Source organism: Canis lupus, chromosome X (genome assembly GCF_011100685.1).
Source record: "Canis lupus familiaris isolate Mischka breed German Shepherd chromosome X, alternate assembly UU_Cfam_GSD_1.0, whole genome shotgun sequence".
NCBI lineage: Eukaryota > Metazoa > Chordata > Mammalia > Carnivora > Canidae > Canis > Canis lupus.
The window spans coordinates 79,937,810-79,954,160 of record NC_049260.1 but is presented as its reverse complement, the minus strand read 5'-3'; the positions used below and the strand labels follow the sequence as shown (position 1 = coordinate 79,954,160).

The window sequence follows — 16,351 nt, the reverse complement described above, 5'->3', positions numbered from 1 at the left end:
GTAAGAGGTTCCACTGTTTCTTTAACACCTTCAGAGAGCTACCATGACACCTTCATTTCTAGCATCACACAAAACTACCTCAGACACAAATACACAAATATGGTAGGATGTTGGAAATTCCTAAAACCAAGTTAGGACTCTTTCTTATTCAAGAATTAGAACTGCCTAAATGCTATTTTCTAAAGTGTCTGTTTCATAAAATATAGTGGAGACCTAGCTAGCTGTTTCATAAAATATAGTGGAGACCTAACTAGTTTTTAGTGCTCAGCTACTAGAAGATCAAGGAAAGCAAGAACTCTTGATTCTTTAGCCACCTTACTGAATTCACTGAGAATCTGACCACAATCCTATCTATTTATCTATACATAATTTATATTCTATATAATTTATATATACACACAAAGATATAGCATATATGCAATACATTTATTTGTGTAAATACGTTTACATGTATAAAAATATATGTATATGCAAAATAAAACAGAACTGAAGTTTTAGTGTATTAGACACAGAGTACATTAATGTTTCTAGCACTGCTCTCACTCACACCCATCTCTCTTTAAAATGATTTATATAGGGCACCTGGTTGGCGCAGTTGGTTAAGTGTCTGACTCTTGGTTTCCGCTCAGGTTGCGATCCCAGGGTCGTGAGATAGAGCCCTGTGTGGGGCTCCACAGCTCAGGCAGCTCAGGTCATGATCTCAGTGTCATGAGATTGAGCCCTTCATGGTGCTGTGCGCTTAGCATGGAGTTTGCTTAAGATTGTATCTCCTTCTTCCTCTACCTCTCTCACTCATGGTCTTGCCCTCTCTCCCTGAAATAAATAAATAAAACCTTTAAAAAAACATTTTTTAAAGATTTAATTTATTTTTTCATGAGAGACAGAGGCGGGGGGCACAGACACAGGCAGAGGGAGAAGCAGGCTCCATGCAGGAAGCCCAATGTGGGACTCGATCCTGGGACCCCGGGATCACGCCCCAAGCCAAAGGCAAATGCTCAACCACTGAACTACCCAGGCATCCCTAAAAAATGGTTTATAAAACCTTGTCTACATAAATTTTCCTAGGACTGATATAGTAAAGGGAGCTTTAAGTGTATAAACTAAGCATCAATTGTGTAATTTTGTATATCCACTTTTAAGTAACTGTATTATTCCCTCCCACAGAGATTTATACTTCTATTTTATAAAAATTTTTATAATTGGGATGCTTTTATCTGATTGACCAAAGACACCATGCTATAATTTACTAGTCTTGGACCTTGTTTAGAAATACATATTTATCTCCATACATTTGAATTTGTCTTTTCTATCCCTAGAACAACTTCATAAAATCAACTTAATTAGAAATCAATGATATGAGATCATAATTTTTTTACATTACCACAATAGGATTTGAATTTCTCTCCATGTATATCTATGAATTTATTAAACAGATTACAGTAGTTGTGAAAAAAAATTGTGGCCTCCTAAGAGCACAAATCCCACATATAACATTTACTTTCACCTTTTGGTCCTATCATGCTACTGCTTCTCCTCCTCAAGATTTATCAGGAGGCAGAAGTATATATTCTGGTATAACACAAAAAGGAAAAGACAAACCTACAATTCAGAACCTAGGTTATGGAAAGATGTCATGATCAAGATAGAAATATTCCATTTTTTTCCCAAGGCCTTTAAGCCTTAGTACCTTGCACTAATTTGGTACCCTGAGTCTCACCCTGAGTTTTTTTTTTCACCCTGAGTTTCAATCTACTTAGCCTATATTAGTTCTTTTCACCCTCATTGTAAATATTCAACCTCAGTTCTCTTACTGAAGAAAAAACTTGTTTCTGAGTTCAAGTAGAAGCTTCATTATACTTTCTACATTCAGGGGGGAAAAACAAAACAAAACAAATTGACATCCCTATTTCCTCCCTGCTTTTGCCCAATCTCACCCTACCACTCCCTTTCCTTCCTGTTACATATCATTCCCTCCTCATATGTAGAGGCCACAATTATAGGGAAAATAATCTCCTTCCTTATGTCCACTAAAACCAAATCAATAAGAGCAACCCCTCAAATGTTTTCTGATAATTCCAACTAACACCTAGTGAATAACAGAGTGCTTGGACATAGTAGGCACTTGATGAATATTTTTTTATTTATTATGGAAAATTTTAAACATTCAAAGCAATGTTTTTATTTAAGGGATAAATTTAATATTTCCTATGTAGAGCAGCAAGAAGGTTAGTTAAAAAAAGTAAAAAAAAAAGTCAATTCCCACTTTTAAGGCACACAAATTATCACAAGGACGCAATGCCACAAGAAAAAGGCAGAACCAAGAGGTTTCTGGACTTATGATACTCCACTAGGAAGGAACCACAACCTAGCAATCCTTTACTCTCAAGTCAGCTTCAGCTTCAGCTCCTGCTTCTGAGGCTTGCAATGTATAATAAAATGTACAGTGTTATGCACTTTATGGGCTCTCAAGCAATATTTGTTGGCTGACTTAATTGAGCTATATTTGCAAAAATGGCAAGGATGTGAGGAAACTTTCCTACCTAAAAAGAAAGCATTCACAGTGCTAGACATTTGGTAGGCAAATAAACAGTATAATTTCAGCCTAAAAGGAAAAATACTCAAACCCCTATCCAATAGGCCTAGTGGCTAGGCAACCCAAATGTCAGCACCATGTTTCTGAAACTTAATTTAAAATATCATAAATTGTATGTCATCAACTTTGAGGACATTTCTTTCCTGCCTTTCTGTTCCCATTCCCTGCTCCAACTTCAAATCCAGAAAATGTAATTAATAAACCTAAATCTCACCTATCTGGTGAGATTTCCAAGTAAAAGCAATGTGTCAAGCAATGATTAAAAAAAAAATCTGAGAGTGATACATTTGACAGAGTTTTGAAACGAAATTTACATATTCAACAGTGTATTTCCAGAGTGCAAGCAAGTCAGGAATTTCCTTGTGATTGCAATGCCACACTTTCCTATGTGACTTAATCTGCTGACTCCTCTACTATCTCTCATGGATAAATGCTTACTTATGTCCAGAGCATATTTTTTTAAGTGTTAGAACAATAAGTTATTTGGAGCAGTCTCTTCCTTCTACTAGCATTAATTTCAATACAATTAGGTGTCAGGCACATGTGACAATTAAGCTTTAAACCCAATTATAGAGGTTTACCCTATTTCAGGAAAATTTTTCCTTTGCTTGAAATGGTTGCCTTTTGTAAAAATGGTTGCCTTAAACCTTTTCCTACTGCCTTTTCTCCCTCACCACTTTCAAATGGCAACAAGGAAATAGATGATTGAGATTAAGGGTACAGTCAAGACTTCATGAAGGACAAGGAGAAATGGTTCATTTTGAAGATTCAGTTATTTGTCTTACCCTACCAGTATTCTGATGAATGAAACATTAGTTAACTAACATATAGTGAAATACCCAACCTTCCCAATACATCTGCTACCCAGTTTTATCTTTTATTTTTAAAATATTTTATTTATTTATTCATGAGAGAGACACACACACACACAGAGGTAGATACATAGGCAGAGGGATAGGCTCCCTATAGGGAGCCTGCTGTGGGACTTGATCCCAGGACCCCAGGATCACAACTCGAGCCAAAGGCAGATGCTCAACCACTGAGCCACCCTGGTGCCCTACCCAGTTTTATATTTGCATTGGGTATTACAGTAATTACTGAGCTATAATATGAGGTCTTTGTATCAAGTGGTAGAGGAAAGAATAGAAAAACGTGATGACAATAATTTTATTTGGTGAAATGAGGAACTACTTACCTAACAACCAATAAACAACTTCGATTTTGCAAGATGGTGAAGGGGATGTAAGACAATTACAAGTATGCTGATAACAGTAAGAATAAGAATAGTTTAATTTTTTTTGAGTTCTAGGCACTCTGCTAGGTGTACTTTCAGAGAGCTGTATGAAACCCTGGAGATTACCTTGTTTAACACATTTATTTTTACAGTTGAGGAAGTTAGCCCAGAAAAATCAAGTTACATGTATAGTGTCACCCACTACACTACCCTAAAGGGTCTTGGTCTCCTTAATATTTCATAAAATAACTATGGTCTCTCTGTGTACATTGTTTTTTGGGAAATTGTTTATTTTTCTAATAGTACCTTTAAAAAACAAGTTCCAACCTACTTTCTTTTTACTAATATGTCCTCACCTGTGAAAATTCTAAATATTCCTTTACTTCGAGTGACAACTCTTAAGCTATGAAAGAGACTAGCAGCTAAAGGTGAAAAGGAAACTACATTTATGACTCTACTTGGGGGAAGAAGAACAGTACTTTCTCCTGAAAAAAGAAGAAAAATAAAATCCACAATTTTAAGCGAGATTTGTACTGGCAGGAGTGGGAGAGAGTAGAAAGATAGGCATCTAATTAGAAGAAAAGGCAGGAAAGTAAAAGGATTACAATGTGAAGTGTGCAACTCAGCCTTCATTTCAATGTGCACAGACCTCAGCAGACAGCTGGAAACCTGCCAGAGAACAGGGCCTTGGAAACAAGCTGGAAGACATTGGAGAGACCTTAACCAAAACAAACACCAGCAGGGGATGTGGTTGGCAGCACTGAAAAAGCAAAGGATTCTATGAGTCACTCTGACATTAATTTTGAATGGTATCATGCTTCCATTTTGTTGTATGGGGTATTTTTACAGAATTTGGTACTAATACATACATATGCATGTATATATTTAATTTATATCCACAAATATGCATGTACTCTACCTAAATAATATAACATTACAAACATTAGAAATATAGATTAGAAAAACTATGGAATGGGAAATTACATAATAATGTAATTCTAAACATTTAATTTACCCTTTATCACTGCATAATTCTTAACATTACCATAATCGGGGTATACATATAATAATATGGAATACTTTGCTTAACATATTAAATATAGTTCTATTGTACTAGATAGCTTCATAAACATTGCTTTTCAGAGCAATTACATTGACTGAGTAGGTATTTACTTCATCTTATTTTTTACTATTTAGGATTTTTCTGAATTTGTCTTTTACAAATAATAGCAACAGTAATACATTGTTTTTAAAGCTTATCAAATAAATAAATAAAAAATAAAACTTATCAAATCATGTAAGTATTATTAGTTATATTTTATAAAGAAGGAAATGTATACTTAGAGGTTAAGTGACTTGTTCAAGGTCACAGCTAATTAATGTCCAAGTAAGTACTGAATCAGGTCTGCCTGGTTCCAAAAGAGGCCCTCTTTTCACCACAATATTCTAGCTTTCTGCTAAAATAAATCTTCATCCATTTTCTACATTTTCGGTGTTTTTCATAGATTTCTAAAAATGGTATTATTATACTATAAAACCCATACTATGTATGCTTAATAAAATATAAATAATGCTTTTATAAAGGCATTTTATACATACTCAAGATTGTTTTCCATGAAGGAGGTATTGATCTACAGTAACACCATCCCAAGACATTATACATAAGGAAATTAATTTCAGGTAGAAAAAAAGAGGTCACATCAATGAGTGACAAAGGAAGATACGTCTAATGTGAGTAAAGCATCTGCAATCATCTACCTTCTGTAATACAGAGGTTTCTGCCTTGAAGATCTGATGGTGGAAAGTATTCTCTATCTCTGGATCTGAATAGGCACATATAAAATTCTTAGGAATTACAAATGTGTACAGGATCTAGCAAATGGTAGATGCTTCATGAAGATTCAGGTAAAGGAATTGACATGGACTTCTGGCTTCTGATAAGAATGTGGAAAGCTGGAAAGAGTGCCATCCCTACGCTGGCAACAAGAAAAAGCTGAATAATCTACAAAATCATAACTTTTATTAAACCCAGAGAGAAGCCTCAAGACAATCAACTAGTCTGATGTCTGAAGAAAGATAAGTATCTGCAAGGAGAGATGGAACATGAGCACAGGCTAACTTGTGGCTGCAGGGGAAAGGCAAGGTCATCATAGAAGATAGTATAAAGACTTCAGCTAAATTTTAATGAACTGCTAAAGGCCAAGTATGGGCTATCATGAGAGTACAATACCCTTGGGAGCCATAGATATAAGAGGAATTTATACACATGCACAGGCTTTTCTCCATAGATTCACGGTACTGACCTAGTAGAGAGCAGAAACCTTTACAGTAGGAAAAGCATGAAACCATGTCCAATTCCTTTCTCCTTAAGGAATAGCAGCCCTAAACTTTAAGGGAAAGGCAGCAAACTATTCCCCTCAGGGTATAGATGATGATCTACTGCAGCTGGGGAAATGCAAATAATAATAATAATAATAATAATAATAATAATAATAATAATAAATAAGTCCTCTACTTCTGGTGAGGGGCAGGAATTAAGAAGAATCCTACAACTAGCAGAGGGAAAGAATAACTAAGAAAGTCCCACTTCCATGACCCAGAGGCACAGGATCTGCCTAAGGTTGAGGTTGAATCAAGAAAACAGAGAACTTCCTGTCCCACACCAGAAAGAAAACAGAGAACTCTTCCCTGTCCCAGGCTAAGGAGCTAACTTAATAAGAAGCAATACCAGCATATCATTAGGGAGACTCAGGAGCATGAAGAGAAAATCTCTTTGAGGCACAGATGCACAGGGAAGGTTCTAAATCTGAGGGTAGAGCAGGAATATGGAGAACCCCACCAACCATGCTAAGCACATTGTAACAGAAGAACTTGATGCTGGTGATTAACTGGGATAACCATAGCAACAATATAATCCAAACATAGCTCATTTTATTAGATTGACTCAACCTCCTATATTAATGACCTAGCAGGACAAGTATGCCCATTTCAAGGTGTAAATACTATTTACTTCAATCTCTACTGTTCTATAAGCAATGTCTGGCATTCAAAAAAAAAAAGAAAGATTCTGAGAAACAGATAAGCAAAAAAGAAAAAAAATCTAACTCTCAAGAGACAAAGCAATCAATGTAACCAGCCTTAGAAATGACTTGGATATCCAAAGTATGAGACAAAATTTAACATGACTATAATTCATATGTTTTAGTGAAACATATGGAAAACATGCATGAACAAATGGAGATTTCAGCAAAGATGTTAACTATAAAAATAGTCAAGTGAAAATGCTAGAAATGAAAAACTGTAAAAGAGCTAAAAAATGCCCTTGACAGTCTCATCAGTTGGCTCCAAAAAGCTGAGAAAGGAATCAGTAAAACTGAAGATACGAAAAAATGGATCCAAAGTGAAACACAAAGAGAAAAGAGAATAAAAGCAAATAAACATATGAACATATATACGCAACACACACATAAGAGACAAAATAGAGCATCCAAGAGCTGTGAGTTAATATCAAATGGCCTATCAAATATAAATTTGGTTTCCCACTACGAGAAGAGAACAAAGCAAAAAAAAAAATTGAAGAGATAAAGGTCAAAAACTGCCCCCCCAAAATAAAATATGTCAAAATACATATCCAAGAAGTTCAGAGAACCCCAAGGATGATAAATAGCCCACCAAACACAGACACACATACACACAAAAAGCCTTAGACATCTCATATTTGAACTCAAAAAAAAAAAAACAAATTTAAAGAGAAAAGTCCTAAAACCTGTGAGAAGAAAAATACAAAGGGACAAAGATGGGAATGACAAGAGACTTCAAAAACTATGTGAGCCAGAAGACAATAGAGTAGTATCTTCAAAGTGTGGAAAGAAAAATAAACCATCAATATAAAATTCTATATTTAGTGTAAATGTATTTTAAAAATGAAGATGAAATGAGGGATTTTCATACAAATCATACAAATCAAGACAGAATTCATTACCAGGAGCCCTGCACTACAAGAAACATCACAGAAAATTCTTCAGGCTTTAGAAGCATAGAAACTTGGATATGCCCAAAGAAATGAAAATTCCAGAAATGGCTCAAATGAATAAAAATGTTTTTTCTTGGGCGTCTGCGGCTTTGTGCCGGTGGCTCAGCAGCTTAGTGCCTCCTTCAGTCCAGGGCCTGATCCTGGAGACCCAGGATCGAGTCCTGCATCAGGCTCCCTGCATGGAGCCTGCTTCTGTCTCTGTGTCTCTCATGAATAAATAAATAAAATCTTTAAAAAGTATTTTTTCTTCTTTTTAATTGCTCTAAAAGATAATTAAATAAAAAGTAATAGTATTGAGTACAGGGAACAAAGTAGGAGTGTTATGGATTTATATCACACATAAAGGCAAAATAAATAACAACTATAACCATTTTACACACGCTGGGACACCACACAGTGAAATATTACTTGAAGAATATTACTTGAAGGTATACTGTGTATTTTTAAGATGTATGTTGGAAAAATGTTGATTCTGGTGATAGTTACATGACTAAATGACTACATGAGTAGTCCAAACTCATAGAATTTCATACTTAAAATGGCAAATTTTACCAATTGTAAACTATACCTCAACAAACCCTAGTTAAAAAAAAGAGAAGTACCATGCAGAACTCACCTTTTATCTTCTTGCCTTTTCTTCTTTTTATGGCATCACAGTTCTGATGACTGATGATGAGAAACCATCCTTTTGTCTTATCTAAACTTACCTTTGCTTTTTAACTCATATGACTGATGTTTTTATTACTAAAACCTGGTGGTGGAGAGAGCTGTATTCCTTCAAATAAACAGACACACACACACACACAAACATACACACATGTATATAACCCTCAGGAATTAAAGTGGGTATGGAGTTACAGAGATTGTAAATACACATACCACAAAGAAGGAAGAAGAACTAAGTATATAGGTGTAGGTATCTATGTATGTGGTGGCAAAATTCACCTAGATCACACAATTGTTAACTAATCATTCAGTTTGAGATACAAGTGAGGTAACATAAACAATATATTTGTGTTTATATTACATCACTGTCTATAGCTTATTGATTCTGTTAAAAGGTAAAATCAAAATGATTTTTAAAAAGTTTATCATGAATACTGGAATTATCTCTGTTCCCTACACACTCACAGGTTCTTTCTGCTTTAAGGAACCTTCCCAATGCTATGTTTACTACTCAGCTTTGACAATATAAGTACTTTTGTGCAGATTTTAAAGATCTCCCGTACCCCAACTTGGGTATATGATTTTTTTTAAATCCCCTTCTATGCAGATGTAACCTAAAGGTACAAGGCTTGGCAAGCAGAAGGCAACCTTCTCTGAACTAGAGAGAAGCCCCTTCCACTGGACCTATACCAGGACACCTCTATTCAACCCATATGTAGAGGACCTGTGGTCAGTCTACAGTAAGGATCAGATTAAGGACAGATATTTGGTTTTTGAGGGATAGGCTTGGGGTAAAGGAACACTGCATTTGTACAGAACCTCATAAAAGATTGAGAAAATGTCTAATCCCTGTATTAAAGAGTAGAGGAAGGTGATCAAGGTGACAGGGACATTAAAAGTAACCCCATGTCCAAGTCAGCCCTTAACAGTTTCTCTGCTTTACCTAGAATGCATCAGCATCATCCTCAATAACCACACCAGGGATATATTACAACTGCAAATATAGTTATTTGTGTGCTTACATGTATAATATATGTGCCTCTCCCAATCATTCCCACACACATACACACATTTAATCACTTACATATTTCTAGACCATAAGCCCTGGAAGAGCAGGGATCATCTGTTTTGGTCATCACTTTACCTCCAGAGATGATGACAGTGTTCGGAACATATTTTGTTTAATAAATAATCATTAAATAAATACAGAGTTATATTATTTGGCTAACTCTGTCACACACATGTGCACACACATGCACACAGTATGATGTAGAATATTGTGGAAATGTTGATTTTTGTAATGTTCATTTTAAATTTGAATGAAATTTGAATGGTATGAATGTATAACATAAAATGAATGATATTTTTATTTGGGTACATCTTATTTGAATTAATTCCATTTTCTGTTGATGATTTTATTCATTTTCTGCTAATAATTTTTAGATCTTATGTTTGGAGTGTTGGTTCACTACAGATTCCTAATCTATTTCTTTTGTAATAATTCTCACAGATATCATTGAGCTATCTTAATTTGATTCATCTCTCAAAGTAAAATGCTTTTGTCATTATTTGCTCTGCAGTGTAGGGTTTTCACTTGCAATCATTGTTGTTAGTAGAAAAATGAAGAACCAATGCATACTCTAACTCTACTTACCAAATAGATCCTGCCATAAGTACCAAGGCCAATGGTTTTATCCAATGAGAATATTCCAGTTGGATCCTAGAAAAATGTAGAACAAAAACTGTCAATCTTCTTGGAAAAATAGGCAAGCATTTAACTACCTAAAATGGTATTTCCATAGTGCCTTGCTTCCTTAGAATTTCCATGGGAGGAACCTGGTGTCATTTACCAAAAGATTAAACGTCACAATTTTCCTGGGCAGAGTATAGTCATTTATGGAAAAGAAACAATGACACGAATATTAAGCAGTTGTATAACAAATTATCACAAACCTGTAAAATGAATACAATTATGTCTAGTTGACACATATTCATAATACAATTAGAACAATTCTTAAAATAGAAATAAATTTATCGGGGATCCCTGAGTGGCTCAGCGGTTTAGCGCCTGCCTTTGGCCCAGGGCGTGATCTTGGAGTCATGGGATCGAATCCCACATCAGGCTCCCTGCATGAAGCCTGCTTCTCCCTCTGCCTGTGTCTTTGCCTCTCTCTCTCTCTGTGTCTCTCATAAATAAATAAATAAATAAATAAATAAATAATAAATAAATAAATAAATAAAATCTTAAAAAAAGGAAATTTATCTACTTGCAATTGATATACTTTTAATATTAATTTTTTGAGTACTAACCAGACAGGCAGAAAGTTTAGCATACAGCAATGATGAGTAGATATTAGGTACAAAATCTGGACAGTTTATTTACATAATAGTAATTCTTGAGAAAGGATATCACCTCTAAATATGAATAACAGAAGATGTGGTACAATAGCATATTATCCAGCCATGACGAAAATGAGATCTTGCCATTTGCAATAACATGGATGGACCCAGAGAATATCATGCTAAATGAAATAAATCAGATAGAGAAAAACAAATACCATATATCACTCATATGTAGAACTTAAGAAACAAAAATGAACAACAAAAAAAGAAGCAAACAACAAAACAGACTTAAATAGAGAACAAACTGATGGTTATCAGAGGGGTGGTGTGGGGGGTGTCGGTAAAGTAGAGGAAGGGGATTAAGAGTAACTTATTGTGATGAGCACTGAGTAATATATAAGATTGTTGAATCCATATTGTATACCTGAAACTAACATAACATTGTATGCTAATTATACTTCAATAAAATAAAGAAATACATATATCTTTAGTGCCCCCCAAAAGAATATGTATGGTGCCTCAAATCAGAATGTCAATAAAATCAAATTTTCTTTAAAAATTAAGAAACATATGTAAATAACAAAGCAAGAGCATGGCATTAAACAAGTGCAGTTTTTTTTTTTTACTAGACAGTTGGAGGATTTTTAAATTTATTTTAAGTTAATTTTTGCATCAGCTGAATACCTTTTCATGGCACAATTTTCCCAATGATATTTTCTGTCTTAGGCCTGAGAACGGCATCATAGAAGACAAAATAAACGTATTTATGGACAGATTCCTAAGATTTCCAAATTCATTCTTAAACATTGCCTCCTAACCTTTACTATGGATATCCCTTGCTTGTTCACCACAAAACAAGGTTTCTTGAATTTTATCACTACTTAATTGTTTTAGTCTAGCAGCTTATTTTGCTATATTAGCAAAACCAAAATGAGGTATGAGTAGATGCCAGTTTATACACAAAGTGCTAGGCTCATTAGTGCATCCTTAGAGATTCACATGCCTTATATAGAAAGCACATTTTATAAACATAAACTTTGTTTAACCTTATTTGAAAACATTTTTATCACTGTGACAAATGTGAGCTAAACAGAAACACTATTGAGGATATGCAATGTATATGAATAAAATTATAGACTTCTTAAAATGGTCTCAGTATTTGTGTGATCTGACAAAACTGTCACAGGAAAATGACACAGGTCTGGGATTACTTCAGTCAATAAGTATTCAACTGGACAGAGGAAGCTGGAGGTTTAGCTCCAGCTCTGCCATTAATTAACTATATGACTCTGGATAAGTCATTTACTCTTTCTGGGACTTAGTTTTCACACATATAAAATGAAGGTTTTGTATTAGGTAATTTCCTAGCTTTCAAAATCTATAGGAAAAAAAATCAGATTCAAATGTTTTAAAATCCCAATTGGATTTGATACGACCACCGTTAGAGAAAACAGCAGCCTACTTCCTTAAAGTCATCATAAAAATCAATGTCACAAAATGCAGTCTATTATTATAATCAAATAGTTCAGGGAACATACTCCCAATGAAAACATAAAAGTTATTTAAAATAATAATTTTGAGAATTTAACAGAAGTAAAAATAGATTACTATAGTGGCCTTGATAGTAAGCATATCATTGTTACTATAACTCATTGAAAAAATTATGGGTGAAAAGTTAGCCAACAAAGAAGTTGCTAAGGTTTGGCTTAAAAACTTTATCACTTTAGCATATTTATTTGAAGGATATTATTAAGGGATTTATACTAGACATTTTTAATTCTGGAGGAACAACTTCTAGCCATCTGTCAAAAGAATCAAATATGTTAGCTGATTCCTATTGGTAAGCTATTCTTTGTTATAATTAAGGCTAAATTTTAGCTGAAAAAAATACCACATATTAGGGAATTACTATATTACCTGAACAACTATTTCTGAATCTTTGAGCACAAAAGTCCTAAATGTCTTTAAGCCTTTTTTTCCACCTTCAAAACATAATACCTTACTTATATTTGAACTCAGATATCTAATTACTAAAAACAACAACAACAACAACAACAACAACCAAACAACAACAACAACAAAATCCACCAAAGAAATGGACAGGGATAATAAAATACCCATAGAATTCTTGGAGGCCTAATTTTGTCTGCATTCATGTTGTTTGGAAACGTTTTTCCTGTTCATAAATGACCAAAACATCCTAATTCTCCTCATGGTCACATTTTAAAAAAGAATGTCATTAAAAAATTTCTTCTGTCCTTAAAGACAGCTCAACTTAGTATTCACTATACTAAGAGCACTTTCTTCCTCAGTTTTTATGCAATATTTTTGCTCCCAATATCCACACTAGAATCTTTCAAGATTAAATGACTGTCAAACTGGGAAAAAAGTGGGGAGTAGAACTGCGCTAATTATTAGTAAGGTAATATTACTCAATTTCTTATATCACATTTTCCACTGAATGATAGAGAAAGTTTATTCTGGGCTCCCAAGGAAGGAGATATTGAAAAGGAACCGGAACCTTTTTTTTTTTTTTTTGTATCTGTGAAATTAAAAAGTCCATGTAAGAAGGGTCTCCATAATCACTTGGTCCCTCTCCTCTGCCCTGTCACTCTGAGATAGGAAAACCAGCAAAGGAAAGGTCTTTATAGCTATGACTGCTACAATAATTCGGAAATTATTTGGCAGTTTCATATGCTTTGGTGATCTGTTTGGTTAAAAAACGGTTAGTAAATAAGAGACCCTAATTTGTGAAAGGTTTTCTTGAAAGAAATTTAGAAAATTCTAAGTCTCAAGACATTTTTGAAACATAAAATGCCAGGCAAACACTTTATACTTCATGATATACTCTGGATCTATAAAATATCTCCTGCAATTTAAACATCTTTGTCTGGTTGTTCCCTGAAACCCACAATTTTTAGGATTTGTTTCCATCTCATGAATTCAAGGAGAGGGGGAAATAATGAGCATCTTGATGGACAATTTTATTAAGGATAGGGGGTGAGGGTAACAGGAAGAAAAAGAACCACTAGAAGGCAGTGTTTACTGGTCATGGAGGAGACTCAAAAGCAGAGGCTGATCAACAGAATCAAATATAGCAGAAATTAGGAACAAAAGGGAACTGATAAATGGTCAATACGGAGAGCAATAAATTTCAGATTTAGGGCAGTAAAGAAAGAGAACTAGGGAACTGAAGCCATTAGTCAGACAGCTAAAGGAAGGGAAAAGACTGCAAGGTACCTAGAAGGAACAGTAGAAGCATTTCTTATTTTGTTTTAAATATTAGAAATAGAGATTTTATGAAAAATTTATGAAAAGAAAACTTGAAAATGACATATAGAACACATTAAGTGAGAGAGTGAGTTTCAGAGATAGTTGGGAGAATGGGCTTCACATTTCAAGTGGAAAATTTAGAAAGGAAAATCTCTTCCTCAAGACAAGTGTTTCTCAACCTATGGACCATAAAGAGTCTCCTTACTTGAGAATCATTTGGGAAATCTTGTTTAAAATACAGATTACTTGGGGGTGCCTGTCTGGCTCAGTTGGAGCAGCATGTAACTCTCAATCTTGGGGCTCTAAGTTCAAGCCCCACGTTGGGTGTAGAGATTACTTAAGAATAAAAAAAATTCTGAATAAAATAAAATACACATTCCTAGTCACTATCATGGAATTATGAAATCAGAATTTCTGAGGATAGATCCCAGGATCGCGAAATGATTCTTGTGCACTAATATAAAACCCACTGCTCTAGAAATTTGGGGGAAAAGGCTGAGAAATAGATTGAAATACAATGTAATACTAAGATGATGCTTGAAATACATAATGGAAGACATGCTGAAAGTTTCAATACTTGTGGACTAGAAGGTAAAACTGCTTCAAAGCAGGAGGCTAAGGTACTTGGTAAAGTGGAAAGGTTCTCATGACTGAGTGTGGAAAGCAGGCTTAGTCTGGATGGTGGAATACTGGGAGAGCTGACAGTTATATTTAAATATAAACCTAATGTAATTCAAATATAGTTTTTGGATCATGTGCTATTTCAGATCACCTCTGCCACTACTGTCCCCCAGCCCTGTCTAATCCTGACCCCAATATAGATTAGGACTACACATGGCAGTGTCAAATACCAAGGCCACAGCCATGAGGAATGTCATTACCATACTGGGCACAGAAGGCAAAAGGGACTATCATAGTGAAAGACATGCCAGATTTGGAGATGAAGAAATAGTTTCCAGTCCCAAGGATTGAGTGACATAGGCATACTAGGAGAAAAAATTAGTATATATATATATATACAGAGAGAGAGAGAAAGACACACACACCCACCCATGAATTGCTAGAAGACAAGGTGAAAATAATATATACACATGTGTGTGTGCATACACACACAGAGATATACATAAAGACATAAGGCTTTGCAATTGTCTTTTCAAAAAGGAAGTACAAGCCACAAATCTCTGTACTTTCCTTTTTGTCACCTATAGGAAGTATTTATTCAATAGAAATCAGAAAAACATTACAGCAATCTATTAATTAAATATAGCTGACTTGTCATTCCCTGGTTACTATGTTGGCTTTCTTATTTTATGTCTCTGACTTTAGGGGCATTATGCAAAAAAAAAAAAAAACAAACAGTTAAACAATTTTCCTCCCCTGCTATTTCCCCAGCTTTCACTCTTGCTTATTATATTTAGGATAATAATCATAAGAGATCTCACCATAATAAGCAGGTTTCTTTGCTTTATCATCTATGCATCAAAATGCAAACTTCCAAACAGCTAGCTTCGATGTCTTTTGACCTCTTCATTTACTTTGACTTCTTCAGAAACTCAGGAAATAAGTCAAATGCAAAGAAATCTCAATCATAAATATATGTCAGTGACCAAAGCAATGTGAACTTTTTGCATCTCAAAATTTGACGGTAAGGGATGCTAAAGGGAGTAATAGTCTTCGAGATATCTTAGGGTTTATATCTGGGTGTTTGGGGAGAGGGGAGAATTGGGCATAATTTGCTCAAATATGCATAGTTTGCTAATGGTGAAGACCTCCACTTTGAGACCCTGCATAATGGAAATTCAGAAATTGTTCAAAGCTGAGGACTTTATGAGAGTTTCATGAAGTTTTGTTTTCTCCTTATTCCTACATTAAAAACCAACCTCATCTTTCTCCCCTCCACACTCCCACCAGACCCCAGAAAACTAATATACCACTGAACTGCAATGTAAAGATTGCAGCTTTTTCCCTTATCTCCTCAGCTCTCACCAAGTTCTTATGTCCCAGGGCCATGACCGGGTCACTTAGTCTGTGCCATTCCCACCCCCCCCCCTTTTTGTGGCAATAAAACATTTTCCCCCTTGGTTTGGAATTCCCTGCTCTATCATTTCTATAAGGTCTTTACTATTCCTCTCTTTAGTCATTTTTAGGGGGAAAAAGGGTTATTTCAGTTTGCTTATTTGTGGTTCCACATATTTGCCCTTCTTTGCTT

At 34.8% G+C, this 16,351-nt stretch overlaps 1 protein-coding gene across 2 annotated transcripts in view; it reads right to left on the bottom strand.

Moving 5' to 3' along the window:
- NRK (Nik related kinase) overlaps nt 1-16,351 on the bottom strand; it is a 146,860-nt gene that overhangs the window by 128,536 nt on the left and 1,973 nt on the right. For both annotated transcript variants that reach the window (XM_038587977.1, XM_038587978.1), the window contains exon 2: nt 10,181-10,246. In XM_038587977.1, coding sequence (XP_038443905.1) covers nt 10,181-10,246 — 66 coding nt within the window. The remainder of the gene's footprint in view (nt 1-10,180; nt 10,247-16,351) is intronic.